General features: G+C 42.5%; 1 protein-coding gene and 1 long non-coding RNA gene across 6 annotated transcripts in view; both read right to left on the bottom strand.

The window, feature by feature from the left end:
* The window catches only part of SEC14L1 (SEC14 like lipid binding 1), a 43,032-nt gene extending 30,152 nt beyond the window's left edge, over window positions 1–12,880 (bottom strand). For 2 of the 5 annotated variants that reach the window (XM_074846887.1, XM_074846888.1), the window contains exon 1: window positions 11,081–11,172. Coding sequence is in view for 2 of the 5 variants with exons in the window: in XM_074846885.1 (XP_074702986.1) it covers window positions 11,081–11,143 (63 nt within the window). In the remaining 3 variants the exon portion in view is untranslated. Of the gene's footprint in view, window positions 1–11,080; window positions 11,173–12,280; window positions 12,375–12,774 lie in introns of those variants that run through there. The other 3 variants (XM_074846885.1, XM_074846886.1, XM_074846889.1) reach the window with 3 other exon arrangements.
* Window positions 12,881–16,980: 4,100 nt separating this feature from the next.
* LOC141933104 (uncharacterized) lies at window positions 16,981–18,414 on the bottom strand. Its single transcript, XR_012625992.1, has 3 exons — window positions 18,316–18,414; window positions 17,728–17,914; window positions 16,981–17,529 (listed from the first exon to the last, which is right to left on the bottom strand). It is a non-coding gene; the product is annotated as an uncharacterized LOC141933104 (long non-coding RNA).
* Between the last annotated feature and the right edge of the window lie 914 nt (window positions 18,415–19,328).

Below are 19,328 nucleotides of genomic sequence, written 5' to 3'. Positions count from 1 at the left end.
ACTTGCAATTTCACCTTAACTTGTTCATATTACATGTATGTGCAAAACTATTCTACAGAGAAAATGAGTGTTTGCTCTGCCCGTGTTCCAAGCAAGACAGATGGAAATCCATTCTGGCCCAGAAGCCAGCTAGCTCTGAGCACAACACTTTGTTTGACAGATTGTGCCCTGCAATTAGAATCAACTTCAATAGTTTCCAGGATAGGAAACTTGGCTTCTGACCCCAATTGCACAGGACATGACTGTTTTGCCTCAAGGTTAAAGTACTATGGAGAAGAGGCTGACCTCCAAAAGAGCATCACAGTAAAGGCTGGCAGCAGGCCAGTGAAAGCTTAAATGCTTGGAGACCAACGTGATTACTGGGGAATGTGAGCTATTCTCCAGCACTTCCTATTTCTCTGCAGCAGTGGCAATACATAAACCTTTACACAACACAGGAACATATCTTTCTTTGATATTTTTAAGATACACAGATCAAAATGACTGTAAACCATTACGTTTGCTTTACCATTGCTTGTACATAGCCATTACTTGTCTTACAGCAGCTGAACAATGACAACTATGTTCTGCATTGCTAACAGGCATCTCACAACGCACAGGATACTGTCACACTGAAAGCAGAATTTGGTACTTAGTTTCCCCATTCTTTTTCAGTTAACAAAATTGCATGTCTAGTTCCTCTGCAGTCAGTTTTACTTTAAAATTCAGCTGCAATCCTACTCTGTCCACTGAGGATCTATTTTTGGAACAGTCAAATATTCCTTACTGCTCTATTGTTCCATGCTTAAGTCTCACTTTTACGAGTCCTACAATTGGTATTTGTCACTTTTTTGGTTTTAGAATCACACACATTTTCAATAAGCAGGTCTTAAAAATGTCTAACATCTGGAATATGTTAAGATATTTTAAATAAAATGATTACTGCGTAGACAAAATCTAATTTATGAGGGGGAGGAAAGGATGACTACAGCACTGCTACAGTATAGGCTCAGAATTCCTCATTAAACCATTGTCTGAAAGGTTAAATACTTGTATTACCACAAAGAACAAAGTCTCCTGATCTCCATCCAGATCAACCCCCCCCATGAAGGTTCAGTGAAACAGGTTTGACTTCATTGTCTCAGACTGCACCCACCAGGTTTTCATTTGGCCCAGAGGCAATTGGCCTCTAAGCACTGCAAGAGCAATTTCACTCTAGTGAGAGTATAATCAGTACAGTAAAGCAAGCTTTGCCAAAAGGGCATAATTCAAGATAAGTAGCATGGCTCAACTGTAAAGGTCTTGGTTTGGCTTTTGGGCCAACAAAATATCAGCTTCCAGTAGAGAGCAGCTGTACTCTATTAAGCAAACCAATTAAAATTTATTAAGTACATCAATTAAATCTTGACCATTCATTTATGTCAATGGAACATCATCAAAATGCGGCATGATAGTGTCTGGGGCCTGCAGACAATTTCCTTCTTAAGCTAAGGAGTTAACTAACATTTAAAAAAATCTTAACCTTACGTACATGTCTGATGTATAAGGAGATCCTCAAAGCTGAGAAATTGATGATAGATGATCAACAGTACAGAACAACAGTGGTTCCTCATATGGAATCATAAACTATTAAACAGCCTAAGACTCATCACCATGAAAAGAATAATTTAAAAACTGAGGGAGGTACCTTACAGATCTAACAGGGCAAGCAGCAGGAAGAATGCAAGTAGGGTTTTACTGCCTCTTCCAACACAGGGAGCAGGTGACGTGAAGCTGAGCAAGCAGGAGACAGGCTCTAGATAAAGGATACATCTCTTGAGAGAGCGTGTCATGAAGCACAAACTCCTGCTGGAGGGTGTCATGATAGAGAGTTCATTTTGCTCCAGAAAGGAATTGGGCAGGCACAAGAAAGCAAGTACATGCAGTGTTATCATAGACAAGGGCACATTCTGGACCAGAAGGGCTGTCAAGACACAGCTCTGTAGGAAGAAAGAGTATCCCAAGAGAGTGTTACCATATGTTTATCTCATTCTTATCCTCTTCCCTAGAGGCAGATACTGGTGCAATTCAGTACTGTGGTTCTCATTAAGAGACAGAATACAATCCTTTTCCCCACGTCCAAATACATCATTAAGATACCAATAACCAGGTAATACCACTGCTAGATGCATCATTGGCATGTTAAGGTGGTACAACTTCTGCACCCCTGAATCTGCTCCCCAGTAAAATACAAACAGAAAGATACCACCTAGCTTCAAAAGACAAGCCAGTTAAAGAACTGACAAGACTCAATTTGATTCTTTTCTAAAAAGCAACTGAAATCCTAGATTGTAGACAAGCAGTTCTTTGTTCTTCACCCTCCTTTTACAGCAAAGGCAGACAAACAAAAGCAAGAATCAGTTTAGTCAACACAGAACAAACAAGTTCAAGTGAAATTGCTTTAAATCCTGTTCATTACAACATCAGTGGCTGCACCATGCAGACCATGAAACACTTCAATAGAAATAAGTAATTTCATAGAGCCATGAATTCAGTAATGAAGAATTTATCCACAGGCCAATGAATTGCACAGCAAAGAGTTTTGCAAATTAAGTAGTATAATTTACACACTGAATGAAATAGCCAGAAAAATGTCCTCTGGAAAGGATTCCACTGACTGATGTTCCTGAACTGGACTTAATGTCTGTGGCATTCACATTTTACACTAAATGAAGAGACACAATGCACTCGAGAAAGGAAGTGCTCTCGTCAGGAAACCAACTGTTCCCCTTCTGTTGTGGCATAAACAAATACAAATGACACATCACCATCCTGACCATCACCAGAGAAATATTAATTTTCACAAAATGAGATCTATTATTATCAAAGCAATATGATAGAATATTACCACAGCAGTAGGCAAGGCAGAAAGTTAGTATTTCAGCCTCTGTGACTGATAAGAGGTTTGCAATGTAGTTTTCAACTGTTACAGATTGACCTGAATATATTCCAAAAAGCATCTATACTCAAGTTTTGAGAATATAAATAACGTCAGAATGAAAACAGTTGTAATTATCCAAAAAGTAATCCAAAACGTACACAATCCTACAGATTTAGGTATTTAGCTTCATAAATCCGACCATGACAAAGCATAAAATGCTAATTTAAGAGAACCCAAATGTATATAATTAAGAATTAAAACAGTTTAAATAAAAATTCATTTTTAATACAAAAGGGTAGCTTCTCTTTGCTCCCTCCCACGATCCCTCTGCTGTCACCAGAGTTAAAGCTGTGAGGTTCCAACAGCCTGTGATATTTTTATTTTCAAATTTACTGATATACAGTCCCCAAACCTAATTATCATAAAGTAAAACCCAAGAGGAATCCAAGACAGAAAATGTTCAAATCTGAAGTTTCATACATGAATACAAAGCAAGAAAGCCAACGAGTCAGCTCACATGCTACCCCATTAGATCATGCAAAAGGCCTTTTTTTTTTTAATTTTCATTTTTCTAAGGTAAGGACAGATTCCCCTTTATGCTGAAGCAACTCACAGAATCCACAACTCCAAACTATTAAACACAACTTGCAAATACTTTGCACTGCTAAATAAAACCCGGCCTGAAGACTGCTGAATCAAGTTTCTAATGGCACTTTCATTTACTGTTACAGCAACGGGCTTCAGCATTTTTCAAACTGCAAAGCCCTAATTATTTCCCCGTGGAATCAAGGGCTCCCGCGGTGCAACATGTACTGACAAATGCCCTGCTGACTTGCACTTTCTTTCTTGTGGCCAGCTACCATCAGCTCACTAACCGTGCAGGAGGGGACGAGCACCTGCTGCCACAGGGGAGCTCATCAGCCCTAAGCAAGCCTGGTGAGGAATTCAGGCTGACCAGGTACTTATTTTCCTTTTTTTCCAGGACAGCTTTTGACCAGCCTATCTCCCTGAACTGGCTTGCTGATGAACACGTCTTTGCAAGAAAGCAACAAGAGCAAGCTGGTACACCAACTTAGCTGTAATAAGTCACCGCACGGTTGGTTACATTTCTCTGACCCTTACAAGAGGGAGCCCATGAACCACAAGCTGAAAGCCTCTGTGGACTGGGCTAAAATCAGCATTACTCGAGCAAAAGCAATGCAGAGAACAGCCAAGACCTTGAGACCTGATCTCAAATTTTGATGGCTCATTGCTTGCTTGTAGTCTCTTGGCACTGCTGCCCACGCTGCAGTGGAGTGCAGACGATGCCAGCTGGTCCTTCCAACACAGGCTTCCCAGCCACGCTGCCACCGTGCCGCGAGTTCCTGGCGTGACTCTCACCTCAAACATCACTCACTGATTACAACTGAAACCAGCTGCACGCGAACTGACTGTGAGAAAGCCGAATTATTAAATTACCTGTAATAGGCCTTACTTAACATTTTACCTGAGCTGCTAGCCTGACCTGTCTTAACTGTATCACAAAAATGAGAGAAGAAGAGTTAATAATTCAGCTTAACAGCCTAGTGCTTCATTTAGTATATATACACAGTAATTTTAAACTACGTGAAAAAACGGAAGACGAATTCACTTGGGAGAAAAGAAAATAGACCTTTTAAGACTAACCTGTAATTAATTTTAACTTGAGCTAATTAACAGTTTTCTTTGCAAATTCTCAGAATTCATTCCATAATGCAACAGTTTTAAGATCACATCGCCACCCTCCCAGAAACATACTGAATTCAAACTAAGTGCAAAGCAAAAACCAATCTTTGTTAGGAAAATCACAGTGAATACCCCTCAATTCTGTGTTCCAAAATCTGGACTCTGACTGAATGTGCTTTATGGAGACTCCTCAGGGGCTGCCTCCAATCCCTCCGGCTCTCTTTCTACTCCTCCTTTCATGGTGTGCTTGTTTCCTAAAAGCATCGCAGCTCAAATGCCCTGCTGTAGGCCAGCAGCAAGAGCTCCACAGGAACAGGAAGCACATATTGCTCAAGCTGGAGGTGCACGTAACCGGCCATACCATACGGAAACACCTCATTCTACGTCTGCAGCCGACGTCTCTGATCTCTAAGCAACCCCTGGCTTCTCATTAGACATGTTTTTAAAATTAACAAAAACCCCCAAACACCGTATCTCTTTCCCACAGGCGTTTTGAAGGCTTTTACACATGCTTCTTAATGGCTAACCACATGTTAAATTATGAGCATGAAGTTACACCTTTTCCAGATCATAACTGTAGTATGTGTGTCTAGGACTCTGCAGAATGTGTTAACCACTTCCTTTCTGACAGGTTCCCACATGTTTAAGATTTTTAATTCAAAAGGCCACGTCCCTTGGCTGATAAACAGATCCTAGAGCAGCACGTGGATGTCTCAGACCAGCTAAAACACATGCAAAGGGGTGAAAAGCTTGGAGTACTTTCAGAACAAAGCAACAAGAACTGTTTTGATATATATTTTTCTTCTACTGACACCTTTCAGAGTTTGACAGTAGTGGTGGTTTAACTTTTAAAGTGTAAAAGACTTGTTAAAAAAACCTGACTGAAAGCATTTGGTGAACAAGAGAACTGCAGCTGTCAGCTACAGTCAGGTCGTGTTTGCCCACAAAAAAACAGGAAACAGCTAGCCATGAAAACATCTAAGCAGACCATGAAACAACAGGTGAACTGCACAGTAAGCAGGCTGCTAAGTCAATATTTTTCCCTAGTGCTCAAGTTAACTCTTACATTTGTTAACCACGGCTCATTCCAAACAAGTGGCCAAAAATTCATTTGTTCTTACCATGTGTGCTAACACAAGAGACCATCAACAATGCAGTTTAACCACTGTTTTATGTCAGCCACTTAATATAAAATAAGAAAATCCATACAGGACACTGTTCCACTGCAGTTTTACCAATGGATTTCCAACAATAAATAAGCCTGAATTTTCAACAAAGACAGAAAGCAAAGTAGATTAGAGTCTGGGAGTCATACACCAGAAGGGAAAACCGCTGAGCAGTTTCAGGAGCGGACACTCAATTTGCTCCCTTCCCTGGGCTTTAAGCATCCAAGACAAATCCTCAAGAAGGTGTGCCGCATCAGGGGAATAAATTACTTCTCTATAAATTTAAAGCCTACTTTGTGCTTTCAAAAGCACTTGGAGAACAGCTTCCTTTTTCTCATCAGCCTCTCAGTCCCTTTCCACATGATGTGTGGAATGTATTTTTTCCAAGAAAAAGAAAATGAGACTGGAAGGAATAAAAATTGTAGGAATTTATGAGCAGGTGTGGCACTTAACTTGATACAGTTTTTTTTTTTAAATGACATTTTAAAGTAATAACCTTTAAAATGAAAAGATGATGTACTGCCTGATCAGGAAACTCATTACAATCTAGATCAAGGGATTATACTTTGATTTGTCACTCTGAAAAAATAGATAAATTTTTCCTAATCTACTCTATCACTGAAGCGTATTTATGCCATCTACAATCTTATTACTTTCCTGTAATTTAGGGATACTTTAATTCATGGAGATTTACCTTAAACACTATCTTTTTCAAATCTATAAAACCAAAGAAAGCCAGTCAGCCTGTTGTCCAAAACCAGCAAATCTGAACCATTAAAATTACAATATAATCAAAAGGGCACTACACATTATACTTAAGAAAGATTCATGCTTTAGATACTTTAGATATTCTAGCAGAACAAAGGAAAAACATAAGACCAATTTTTTTTTTTAAGGATTTTTATGAGAATACATAGTTTGGAAGAAAGTAGTTTTCAGCCTGAAGGCAGTGCATGATTAATTGCAATTTTGATTTTAAAATAAAAGTTAAATGCATTATTTCCACAACTGCAAGCTCCTGACATTGATGACTAGTTTACCTACAGACTTCTCCTCATTGTTTGGCATCAGCAGAAGCTGACAAATGCCAGGAACTTTAACAAACTGGAAACATTATTTTAGGTATTCAAAAGACTGCAAAATACCTTTGAAAGTCTGTCTCCTGTCACAGGCAGATTTGAAAATCTTAGTTTTCAAAGCCACAAGTTCTTAAAATCTACATTAATGTGACTAAATGTAACAGGACAGGTTTAGAGCCCACCTGCTCTGTTCAGTCATGTTACTATTCATATTTATTTCTGAAACTAAGTAATTTGTGGCTGTAAATAGGACATTTTCTAAATGGACTGAAAAGCAATACATTTTCCACAGAGCTTCCAGAAACTAAAAAAAAAACCCCTCTGGTCAATGGCTCAATTCAATGTTTGTTTTTTTTTTTTTCCCCAAAATCCTACTTATTTTCCATTTGCATAAATTCCACCCTCAGAATGCCATAGTAACTGATTATTCATTATTTAAATTTACTTTGGAAATTAAACTCAAGGGGAATCATCTAAGGCATGTCAGACTGAAAATGAGCTGTGAATCTCCAAAGTTAATTTTAGCCTCCTGTGTGTTAAGAAAGATTCAAGTTCTTAACTGCCTTTTAGCATTAAGAACTACTTACTCAGCAAAGGCCCTATATTACTTTAAATGTAAACCTCTAACATAAAAAATTGAACCTATAATTTTTAAAAGTTTTGTAAAGGCAGCTTCTCGGTTTTTCTGCAATATATTTAACCTTGGTAACTTGACAAGTGAGTCTAAGTAAACAGTCATTTTTTCACATTTCAGCTGCTTCCAGCATTACGTAAGCTTCAACATTAACAGGAGGAAAAACAAGGCGAGATTCTATTCAGTCTGATGAACAGCTGTGCAAGTTGTTGGCTGCTTTTTTAAAAAATATACATATATACATACACACAGAGAGTTTTCAAGAAGTTGATTATGACAGATATGCGACAGAGCAGCCAAAAGTAATCATGTCAGCATTGGTAACCATTTGGTGAAATTGTATTGCCTGTGTCAAGCGTGTCAGACTAAAACGTGGTAATTTCTGACCTACGATTCTAGAATCTTTTCAAGTTCAGGAGATAGTTTCATTAAAAGATTTGCATCCAGTTCTTACTGTTTTTAAAGCAACTTAGGTATTATCTAGAGCCACACAATTTGCCAGTAAAAGGAAACCAAGGAAAGTAGCTTGGATGTGATTTTCCGTAGCTTGCCTTTAACGACAAAGAAAGGCGCGAAGCACAGCAGCGGCTCTCCCAGCTCTCCACCGCCAGCGGTACTTCACCCGTTCTCTCGCAGTGTATTGTCGTAGAGTTACATTACGGTTCGACAGATGATTTTTGGATTTCAGTGGAGGAGCATAAGAGAAACTTATTTTCAACACCAATTCAACTTAGAAAAAGAATTTTCACTGTGTCTATTTTAAAAGTCTTTATATCATAATTCATATATCAAAACACTTTTCTTGTCAATCTTGGTTTAGATCAAAGTGCAATTAAATCCATTTTTTTTGTCCTAATATAGCTGCACTCACCCTTCACAGTGAGAACAAACTTCTCTCAAAACACACTAGAGCAGCATGAATGGAATGCTGATTGTACTTTATTCTCCCTCAAGTACCTCTTTGAAACCCAGGAAAGGAAAAGTGGGCAAATAGGAAGTTTGTAGTGTAAATGACCCATTCTGCAAGTGGCATTCACTTGGTTGCTTGTAGAAAAAAAGGATTTTATGCTGATTTCTCTATCTGAAAGCTAAATACTAGCTTGACTTCACGAGTTCCAATTTCTAATTGGAACATGTACCATCCAGGAAATCTCTACAGTCCACATGGGCTTTGCTGACACTGGTGATCTTCATTACTACTCTACAGACTGAATTACCTCTTCAATTCCATGAAACAATCAGGGAAGGGAGGATCATTTTCCAGATAAATTTTTTAAAAGTACTCAGCACCCTAAGACAAAGATGAGATCCCATGCAACGAGACCCAGGCTAGAAACAGTGATTTTTGTTAGACATCTCAGCATACAGAACACTGCTGCCACAGGTTTCTTTGAGAGGCTTTTTACTGACAGCTGAACATCTCAGTGGGTTTAAAACCTCTACTTGAGGACACATTTTCTCAAAGGTTGGGTGCAAATAAGAGAGGGACAGAGAAAAATCAAACAAAACACATACTGTTAAAGTAATTTGTTGGGTGCTTTAAATTCAAACTTGGTATATACCAGGATGTGTTCCTCACTTCACAAGAGCTGCTGGCACTGTTACAATAACATTATAGCACTTCTTCCTTGAGAAAATGCAACATAGTACTTCCACTACAGGGAGTACAAAATTTGACATGAATTTCCTTCCAGAAATACTTCATCAACTTATGTAATCACTATTCAACCACGGGAAAACAGTAACAAAAAGCAAACTCTCATATACTGTTTATATTCTTTAAAGAATTTGGCTCATGGAGGCACTCCTCTACATGCTTCAGAAAATGCATGAATAGTTTTGATAGATCACCACAATGAATTTTACAAGTTTTAAAAACCAGTAACAGAAACGACATGGCAGGAGAAGGATGTTAATCCCGTGATCACATTCTGAACAAGTTCATGTGATAACTCACTGCCCTGACAGACAAAATAAATCATACATATTATCACTAATCTAAACTCCTAGTCTCAGAAAGCATCCTGTTCAGCTGTTTCTTTTTATAAACATTCTTCTCTTAGTTCACTGTTTTAATTTTTCAACTATTGTTTTATCCCAGTTGCATATGTAGTATAAGCCTCTTTTTTTCCACAGGAGAAAAGCTTTCATGTAAGAAAAGACTTAATATTTGTTAAAGATTATTCTTCAAATGTTATCCCCAAGATACAGAACAGTTTGAGAACTCAAAGTTAATATTAATAGTCAGAAGTGTTTCTAATTACACTCAATAAAGCATTGTGAAAAATCCTGATGTCAGCATTTTGACTCAAAATATCCTTGAAGCAGTAACTGAAAAGAATTTCTGCCCTCAATTCAATAGCAAGGTAAAGACTCGCTAGTTCAGCAAACAGCCAGAGAATTTTGTCCAAGAAACTCATTTTGGTTGACTGATCTAAGAACAAGAACCAGTATATTTCACTGAAGGTTGCAGTTACACACAATCAAATTTAAATAGAAACCATCTGAAGCCTAGCTGTCAGAGCTGTAGTAAGGTCCTAGAAGACCTTAAACAGATCACAGTCAGATTCTTCACCACTCATGAAAATAACCACTCACTGCCTTGAAGTGTTTGCAAGAGCAAGACCTGCATGTGTAACACTGGAGGCAGCTTTAGGAATAAGATAAAAAGAAAATGAAGTACTCCCCGCAGAGCGATCTAATCCTTTTTTGCCCCATGACTGCAAAGGATCACTTCTGTAAGGAACTCTGCACTCCAAACCATGTGATCTATCTAAATGTTTACACTATGAACATCATTAAAGCTCTCCTCTGAAGCCACTAAACATAGTATTTTCAGCAAGTGAAACAAAACAATTACTATTTAGATTATTATTTAGTTTTAACTGATTTTATCAGGTAAGAAGCTGACGTGACTGCTCTCCTCTGCTGCTCTTTGTAACTCATGAGAGCCACACAGCTATGGTTTTGGCTGAATATACTTTAAAATGTCAAATACCTAGTTCCTTTCTGTTTTCTAAAAGAAAAAAGGGAGGCAGAGGGGGAGAGAGAAAGAAGAGGGAACCCATTTTGGTTAGTATTTGTAACGTTAGCACACAAATTGGCAACCATGCATCCAAGAGGCTTTTGTTCATCTCTCTGGCCTCCCTAGAAATCTTTTTTTCTCCCTTCCCCCAAAGTATTACCAATGCTCAGAATGCTTTCTCCTCACTTATCCTTCCTTTCATGGCTTTTTCTGTGCTCTCTAGTCCTTTAAGCTCTACACTGATGAAGACACAACCACAATCTTTTAATCAACATACTTGACACTTTCTCCCATGCTAGAATAGATTGCCCCCCAGTAATCAACTGGGAAGTATGCTTCAAGCCTCCTTTTGCTCTAACTTTAAAATAAAAATATGAACTATATCTAAGCTTTGGGAGAAAAAGAGAAAAAATACTCTGGGTAGAGAAGAAACCATCAAAACACATACCTCATATTTTGTATATAATTTAAAATTTGTACGTTCTATAGTTCCTATCAAACAGAGCCCAGTAAGTACTTAGCAATACAAGGAACTGTCAAGGAAGAAAATTACAGCAAAAAAATAATACTTACAGCCATAATTAACTCAAAAGGGTGTTTATACACCCGTACGGGGGATTGATACTTCTGCACCATAGCTGCAGTTAGTAAGACCAACTCAAACCTGAAAAAGAAATTTTTAAAACCATCTGTTATATGTAAGAAGCCATTTTCAATCTTCTCTTACAGTTATTCTGTGCGTGATACCATGCTAGCAATTCTACAGGAAATCCTTCACAATTCCTTGATGACTTTTTTTTTCCCCCCCGGAAGATGCAATGAGGCCCTGAAAAGCTACGTATATTTTTATCAGAAATGACTTATCATTTCTTCCAAAGACGACACAGAATTAGCACATTTTCAGTCCACTTTTAGTAACAAATCTTCAACACTCTCCGTGACTCTTTCATCAGGATGGTGAGACTTCCTGTGCTGCTGCTGAGAACCAAACATTGACACATACCAGCTAAAGGCAGAAAAGCATTGCCCAGTTCCCCCGCATGGTAGGTGGGCTGCCTTGCTTATAGGTCATTCTGAATTGGGACTGGCTTAAAAAAACCCAAACACACACACACAAAAGAATTCACAAAAAAAGAGGTTAAAAAATACACCAAGTGTTAAAACCCCTTGTTTTCAGAAAGAAAGAAAAACTGGATCAGTACAGCACACCGATACAAGGCATTCCTTCATCATTTCCAAATCAAATTAAGTCTTTTGAGAGAGAAACTTTTAAGAGATAGCTGGGGAGAAAAACTTAAACTAAAAATAGAGCCAGCAAAAATTCACTAGCAAAACAGACATTATTCCAACGGCTTTGTATCTGCTTTCCACAGCAAAGAGTTTGACCCAAACTCTCTTGAATGCAATTAGATTTATTGAAAAATACTGGCACTAGCACTTACAGATGAAACCATGGGCTGCTGGCCAGACTCATTTTAGCAAGAGATGGTTTAATTACAAGTTAGAGTTTTTTTTTTTTAATGTGTTCTCACGTTATCTACGGTACTTCTGGAAAGCGTTATCAACTCCAGCTGCGGAGTAGGGCAGCCGGGCACGGCGGCTCCTCAGACACGAGCAGCAGCCAACAATAAAGTCAAGAGTCACAAGAAAGTTCAGCCGACATCCTAGTCAAGAGAGGAATTTACCCATGACTACCCTGCATTTTAAAAAAAACCACCTGAATCAGCAAAAAAAGCCGCAAACCCTCTCTAATCCTTAGAAAAAAAGACTTACACAACAAAGAAACTCAACGTTTCTTTTCACCGCTGGCCAGGGCAGCGCTGCCCGCGCCCCGCCGGGCCCCCTCCGGGCCGGGCCAGCGCGGGGACCCTCCGGGAGGGGACGGGACCCGGCGGACACCTGTGACAGCCCCGCCGCAGGCTGTCCCGCTCCGTCAGCCCCGCGCCGCCCCTGAGGGCACCCGGGCAGGGCCGCCCCGGGGGAACGAGAGCCCAGCGGCCGCGGCGCCGCCGTGACCCGCCCGAGGGCCGTCACCCCCCGCCCCACCCCGCTCCCCGGGGCTCACCGCCGCTGAGGCTGAGGGCAGCCGGCGGGGACCGGGCAGGGAGCGGCCAGCGGGAAACTTGCCGCGGGGGACAGCAACGGCGGCGGCGGGGCTGAGGGGAGGGCGCGCCGGGGGCGGCGTGGGGGGCACACGAGCGGCGGGGCACGGCGAGAGGAGGGGAGGGGGGAAGGCAGAGGACAGGCACCCGCGCGGCGACCCTTACCGCCTCCCGTCACGACGGCCGGCCGCGCTCTGGCCTCATGCCGGCGCGGGGCAGCGCCGCCGCCGATTCCAGCGGGGGAGGGACAGCGGGCGGCCGCCGCCTGTTGTTACTAGTGACAGGGCGGGGCGGGGCTTGGCCCCCGGCCAGCGGCTGCGCATGCGCGGTGCCCGGCGGGGAGGCGGGGGAGGGCTGCGGGCGCCTTCGCCCCGGCTGCCTATGCGCCTGCGCGTGATGGCCGGGCCGGGCCGGGGGGCGCGTGCGCAGTGGGGGGCGCGGGGCCTCGCGTGGCTCTCACACCCCGGCAGCCCCGAGGGCGGGGGGGTGCGAGGCCCTTGTGCGGGCACCTCCGCCTCGCTCAGCCTCCCTGAGCAGCGCTGCGGGCCTCGGCCCTTCAGTCGCTCCCTCAGGGCGGGGGTTTGGCTGACACCGCCCTCCGGCAGGCGAGGCCGTGGCCCAGCCTGGGCCTTGGCTCCGCAGGGCGCTGCGCGGGTGCTGATGAGGAGCAGGGGCATTAGGGAGCGGTGCTGGGGCTGCGGCACCCAGGCTGGACACTGAGCCTGGTGGAGGGCCCGGAGTAGCGGCCACAGCACCGGGCAGCTGGTGGTGTCCTTGGGTGCTGCCGGGGGGTGGTGCCTGGCTGAGGGGAGCAAGAACTGGAGAGAAACTGCCCCAGAGACCTGGCTGGGGCAAAGGGTATCTCTGCTGAAAGGGGAACAACTGCAGCCTTGGATCACAGATGGTCCCTCCTGAGACAAGTGCTATATCATTTCATTAGTATTAAGCAGTTGCTCCGTTCAGGCTCATCACCTGAGGAGGTGCTGAACCCGTCCCAGGTCACCGCTTGAGCATCTTTCTGCCTCTCGCCTGTCTCTGCCCTCAGCCAGCAGTCACCCTGCCTGGGGTGCTTTGCCGTTTGGGATGTCTGGAAGCGATCTGTCTTAGACCACGTCTAGCATGGTTTAACTATGATGTACTAAAAGCAAGAAATGCAGTTATGTTTTGTACGGTACCAGCGTATCCCAAACTGTTAAGGACTTCAAAATGAGGGGCCCGTGCCTCCGTTCCCTTCAACGACCCTATTAAGGCAATTTGTTTACCCAGAACGTGTTTTGTTACTGGCTTACTCCCTCAGAAAATAAATCTTCCTACTAAAATTGAGAGTCATTATCCTATCCTTTTGGTACAATTCTTTCTCTAGGAAGGCTGGATTTGTGGTTACTATTAATGAGTGATTCAGCTGCAGTTCTTTCTTACACAAACCACGTGTTTTTTAAAGCTGGTCAAGAATAGTCTGTTGTCTGATCTGAAACAAGCAGCTGTTTAATCTGTTGAAAAACTGTTTCTCTGAATCTGGTTTCTGTTGTGGCACTTGGCCGGTTGCCATCATGTAGCTGAAGTTAACAGGTTAATCTAGTAACTCTGTAATTAGATTTAGTTATCTGATTGATATTCCTTGCCATTATGCTTGTAACATCCTTTTCCTGCTCTGAAAGCCTGAGATACAATCCTACCAACATAGCAGGGCGAGGAATTTACGCCCACTCAGATTCCTCTTTGTTCATAACATTTCTCTCTTTAGATTCTGGGAATTGTTTTAATTCTTGCTGACTGCCACTATCCTACTTAACCAAATGGCTATATAACCCAAAAAACTTTGGACCTTTAAACATATTGGGAGTTTATTGATAGAGTGAAAGCATTAAAGTGAACGTCCATAATTTAATGTCTAAATCAGTCATGGTAGGTGTCTTGCCTGTTTTCTGCAGAAAGAATAATCTTAACAAGATAGACACAAAAGAGGAAAGTAATAGGTTTTTTAAGTTTTCTATTGTTTATATTCCTGTTACAAGTTCTCTTCTGGAAGCTCCAGCAGTGCATCATTAGAAGGAATATAAATGAATAAATGGGTGGGTGAAATGTTTAAGGGAAGCCGTGAGGCATGCTGAAGACTGAAGCCCAGAGGACATAGGCTGAAAATGCAAACCACACAATATTTTCAGAAAATTAGGAATGCAGCTTGCTAGATACGCAGGGAGGTTGGGCCTTAGGGAGGTTAAGCAAGGTCGGTCACTCCCCACTGTCTGAACACCTTTCCTGGATTGCATTCCTCCACGTTACGAACTTTGGTTATACAACTCAAAGCCCTGTCCTGTATCTTGTTTCAGACAATATTGCCATGGAAATTAATGGCACTATTGGTAGTAAATCCTTTATTATTAATAATAAGTAACTTAAAGTACAATTGCCTGGGAGCAGTGCAGAGCTGATGTATACAAGAAAAGATGCAAAACGCCTCCGGGTCTTGCTGTGATTCAGTGCAAGCCCCTGGAATTTCAGCAGGCAGGGACTTGCTCTGGTTTCTTTTGTTTACACCCCAGAGAGTGAATAAAAGTGAAGTGGTCCTGGCTTCTTACTGTCCAGCAGGTCTCATCTTTGCAGCTTTCGTACTAAAGAGACAAGATTGTTAGGAGTTCTCAACAAGAGAGCGTGCGTTCCTTCAAGGTCTTGCTGCTAAACCGTACGATTATTAAAGGTATGTGAAAGAGGGATGAGATTATGAGTTCTGATACACTGACGTTCTTCAAGAGCCATTCCCTAATAAATCAGTCCCGAGTCGGTGGATTTTTTTATGTACTACTGGCTACATTGAAATAAATACCTGCTTCCTAAACCTTTAAAACCATGAAAAAGGTCCCAAATGATAACATTTCCAGCTAAAATAAGCATGATGACTGACAAACAGGTAATGGGACAGAGTTGTGCCCTGGGGACGTGATTCCGGTTTACACAGAGTTCTTATTAAATGCATTATAGGTACTTAACTAGGTGTCACAATTTTTACTTTCCCTCGTCAGTCTAGGGAGCCAGTATCTGATGGTGCTGGATATGAGGTGGTGTGAATTCCTTCACTCCTTTATTCTTAAAACCAAAGTAACTGTGACACCTGAGTTCAGTCCTCCAGGCACATACCCGAGTGTGCTCATCTGTAACAGCTGTACACATTTTTTGTAAGCTCCTTATATAACCCATACTGGGGAAATGGTACAGAGGAGGAGAAATGTCTCCACGTATCTCTGGAGATCATAAAGCCCTTTGTAATGGCAGGGAAGATACTAATAATCCCAATATGCAGATATAAATATTGGGGCTCACAAAATGCTATAGGAAAAGTCACGCAGTAGGTCCGTATGAGAAAACAGACCAGAGCTCTGCACTTCCAGGGTGATCCCCTTATTCCCAATCACTGCTGCCTTTTAGCTCTGTGGTAGTTTTCCACCATTGACAAGACTGGGAATAGGGTAAAATATCTCCAGACTAACTTGTGTTCAGAGAGGTGATGTTGATGTATGAAACCTAGAAGGCTCCTGTTGCTGAGATTTTTATTCAGGGTTAAATTGACCTTAGTTTACTGTAGTTCAGTGCAGTATAAGTGAAGGTGTATTAACTTTATACCGTTATTTGATTTCTCTGAATTTTCTCATGTGTCACAGTGTAGAAAAGCCTTAAATGACCTTGTAGACGCGCTTTATGTTTTCATGGCACAAACAGTCAGAAACACATTTTTTCCTTTCTTCTCGAGTGATAGGAAAATTGAATTGCAGGCTGGGAGCTGGCCAGAGACACCAGCTGCCAGCTCTTGGACTCCAGCAGCTACATCAGAGCACAGACACCATTGACATAGCAAAGGTTACACAGATGAACTTTAGCACATAGGATTAAGTCCTGATTCATAAAATCCATGGGATGAGCACATGGAAAGCATCCCAGCCCTTATTCACATCCTTTCATTGCAAAGCCCATAACCATACGAAGCTTCCTGCAGTGAATTCAGTGTCACCGCTCATAAGCAGCGTGGTGCTAAAGCAAAAGTGAGCAGGTGGTGCAGGGGGGGCTGCTAGTACAGAAATAATTAAAGCGTGAGGAGCTAGCAGAGTGTATATCCTGGATGAAGCATCAAATCCAACACTCATTCCAATACCCACGTTGGATATTTGTAACACCCAAAAGGTCAATAGCACAGACTTCTTGGGGGAGCATGAGGAGGGGGAGACACCCTTTGGGGCATTATTTTATCCTGCAGACAACAGGAGGTGGCACAGGGGGGGCAAAATGTCAAAGGGAACTCACCCCCACGACCTTTTTTCCAGTATAAAGGGAAAAACACTTGGATGATAACTTGCTGGGGTATTTTATTGTTGCTGAAGATGTCATGCTCATAACACAGGGAGCTGGAGTTGCAAGCAAGGAAGGTTTTACTGGGCTGTTGGGAATGCCCAGCTTTTCTAATAGCCTTTGGAAACACTCCTTGTGCCCGTGTGCCACTGCCTGGGAGCTGCTTGGTACCTGCCTCACTGTGAACAGCCTGGTACCAGTCGTCTCTTTAAGTGAGTTAAAGGACAGCCTGGATTAAGAGGTAATGGCCTCAAGTTGCGCCAGGGCAGGTTTAGACTGGATATTAGGAAGCATTTCTTTACAGAACAGGTAGTCAGGCATTGGAATGGGCTGCCCAGGGAGGTGGTGGAGTCCCCATCCCTGGAGGTGTTTAAGAGTCGGGTTGACCCAGCGCTGAGGGATCTGGTGTAGTTGGGAACTGTCAATGTTATGTTGATGGTTGGTCTGGAGGATCTTCAAGGTCTTTTCCAACCCAGACGATTCTGTGATTCTGTGATGAGTTCATTAATAACACTACTCAATCCTTAGAAGAATATCAGTCTCAGCCAAGAGACACAGCAAATGCAAGGATGAGTAAATTTCCTATAAAAATAAAAACAAAGGCTGTTTACTATCCCTCTTTTTAATGAGTCTGACAGTACAAATGCTCTCATCTACTTCAACAAGCATTGAATCAAGCTGTTGGATTGCTCACCAGGTAACCGACTTTGTCCCTATTTGCCTGTAAAATGTTGACTTTTTTTTTTTTTTAATACCAGAGGAGTAATAAGAAACAATTACTTATTATTAAAAGTATTCCATAAATTCAGCTCCTTTTAAAGTACGCACTGACTCCACCAGTCCTGGGTCTGCACCCTGTGGGCAAACACTGGACCCTTTCACTGGAGCTCCGTCAGGACAAGCCTTCTTTGTGACTGCTGCTCCGCCAGCATAACAGCGCGTGTGTCTGTATAGCTTGTTCCCGTGCCTGAAGGAAAATGAGGCATATCATTACGAGGCACTTGCACACCAAAATAACTACCAGTATAGCTATTTCAGGGTTTATTTTTTAAATCACGCTGTCTGTGGATCAGGCCTGTGCTGGCAGCCTTCATCCAAGGATCTCTTAGAAAACACTTGAGAAACATAAGTCTCATGACACTATTTGCAGGCCCTAGAAACGCTGCTTATCTTCTCTGATCAGCAGAATTCTTTGCATGAATTCCAGTCCTGTATCCAAGGCAATCTCATTATTTGCTATATATGCTCGATCTGCTTGCTAATTTCTTTTTCCTTGTCATGGGGGAGGAACCTTCCCGTGCTCCACAGGCATGCCTGTGTTTGGGAGATTAAAGAAAGCAAGCAAGATGCATAAAAAATGTCACCCACTTGGAGCGGCGGCAGCTGAATGGGGAACGCAGTTTAGAGACAGATGTTCCTTCCAATTGAATGGTCTGTGTCGCCAATTCCAGCGCGTTCAATGCCCCTGAAAAGTGTGAGAAGGAGGGCATTGCTGAGCAGAAGGCTGGCTGCATCCAGGGAGCTGGCACGCTGCAAGCAGCAGCTCTGCTGATTTTGACATGGCTGCAGCATTAATCTGTCTCATCCTTGACCACCACTGTCAGACTCTCTGTCCTGGAATTAATTTGGCTAATGTACCGCATGATGGAAAGCCACATTTGCAATCTCTTTGCTAGGCAAGACTGAACGGAGATTGATAGCATCCTCCACCCCTGGGTAAGTGAACTGGTAGCAGAGCTCCACTGAAGGGATACCCACTGAGAGTTTGGCTCCATCTCTCTAGGGATGAGAGATGGTACATTTAACACCTCCCAGCTCTTGTAGCTGTCAGCATGGGGCAGGGGGCGCCTGAGCAGAGAAGGAAGAGGTGGAGTTGCCTTTGAGTCAAGCACTGGCTCTGTAACCCTTGTGCAAGTGGGATGTGTAGGAGTTTTTTCTGAGGACAGCTTCCAAACAGCAGTCTCAAAATAACTTGGTTTAATGAGGGGATGATCTCCAGTACAGGAAGCCTATTTGCAATCATGGTTTCAAGCTGGTAGCTACAGACTGATGTGTGACCACTAAGTATTTCAAATTAGCTAATGAACAGCTGTTGTTTGATTTGCTTTTGGTCATAACCAGCCTGAGTCTGAATTAAACAAGAGCCCAATGATAAAAGAAACAATATGCCCCAGTACAGCTCCCTGGACAGGACTGGAAACAAGCCCAGTGCTTCCTCAGTGCCCCATCCCTGTGTGCACTTTGGCCCTCCTGGGCCTTTGCTGCACCACGTCCATGGGGAGCAAGAAAGGAGAGGGCTCTTGAGTACCCAGGAGGTAGCAAGAGGTCAGATGAACATGACAGTGGTGGGAGTCGAGGCAGCAGCAGCCAAGCAGAGCCAA

This window comes from Strix aluco, chromosome 21 (genome assembly GCF_031877795.1).
Source record: "Strix aluco isolate bStrAlu1 chromosome 21, bStrAlu1.hap1, whole genome shotgun sequence".
Classification (NCBI taxonomy): Eukaryota; Metazoa; Chordata; class Aves; order Strigiformes; family Strigidae; genus Strix; species Strix aluco.
This window is presented reverse-complemented; position numbering and strand designations above follow the sequence as displayed.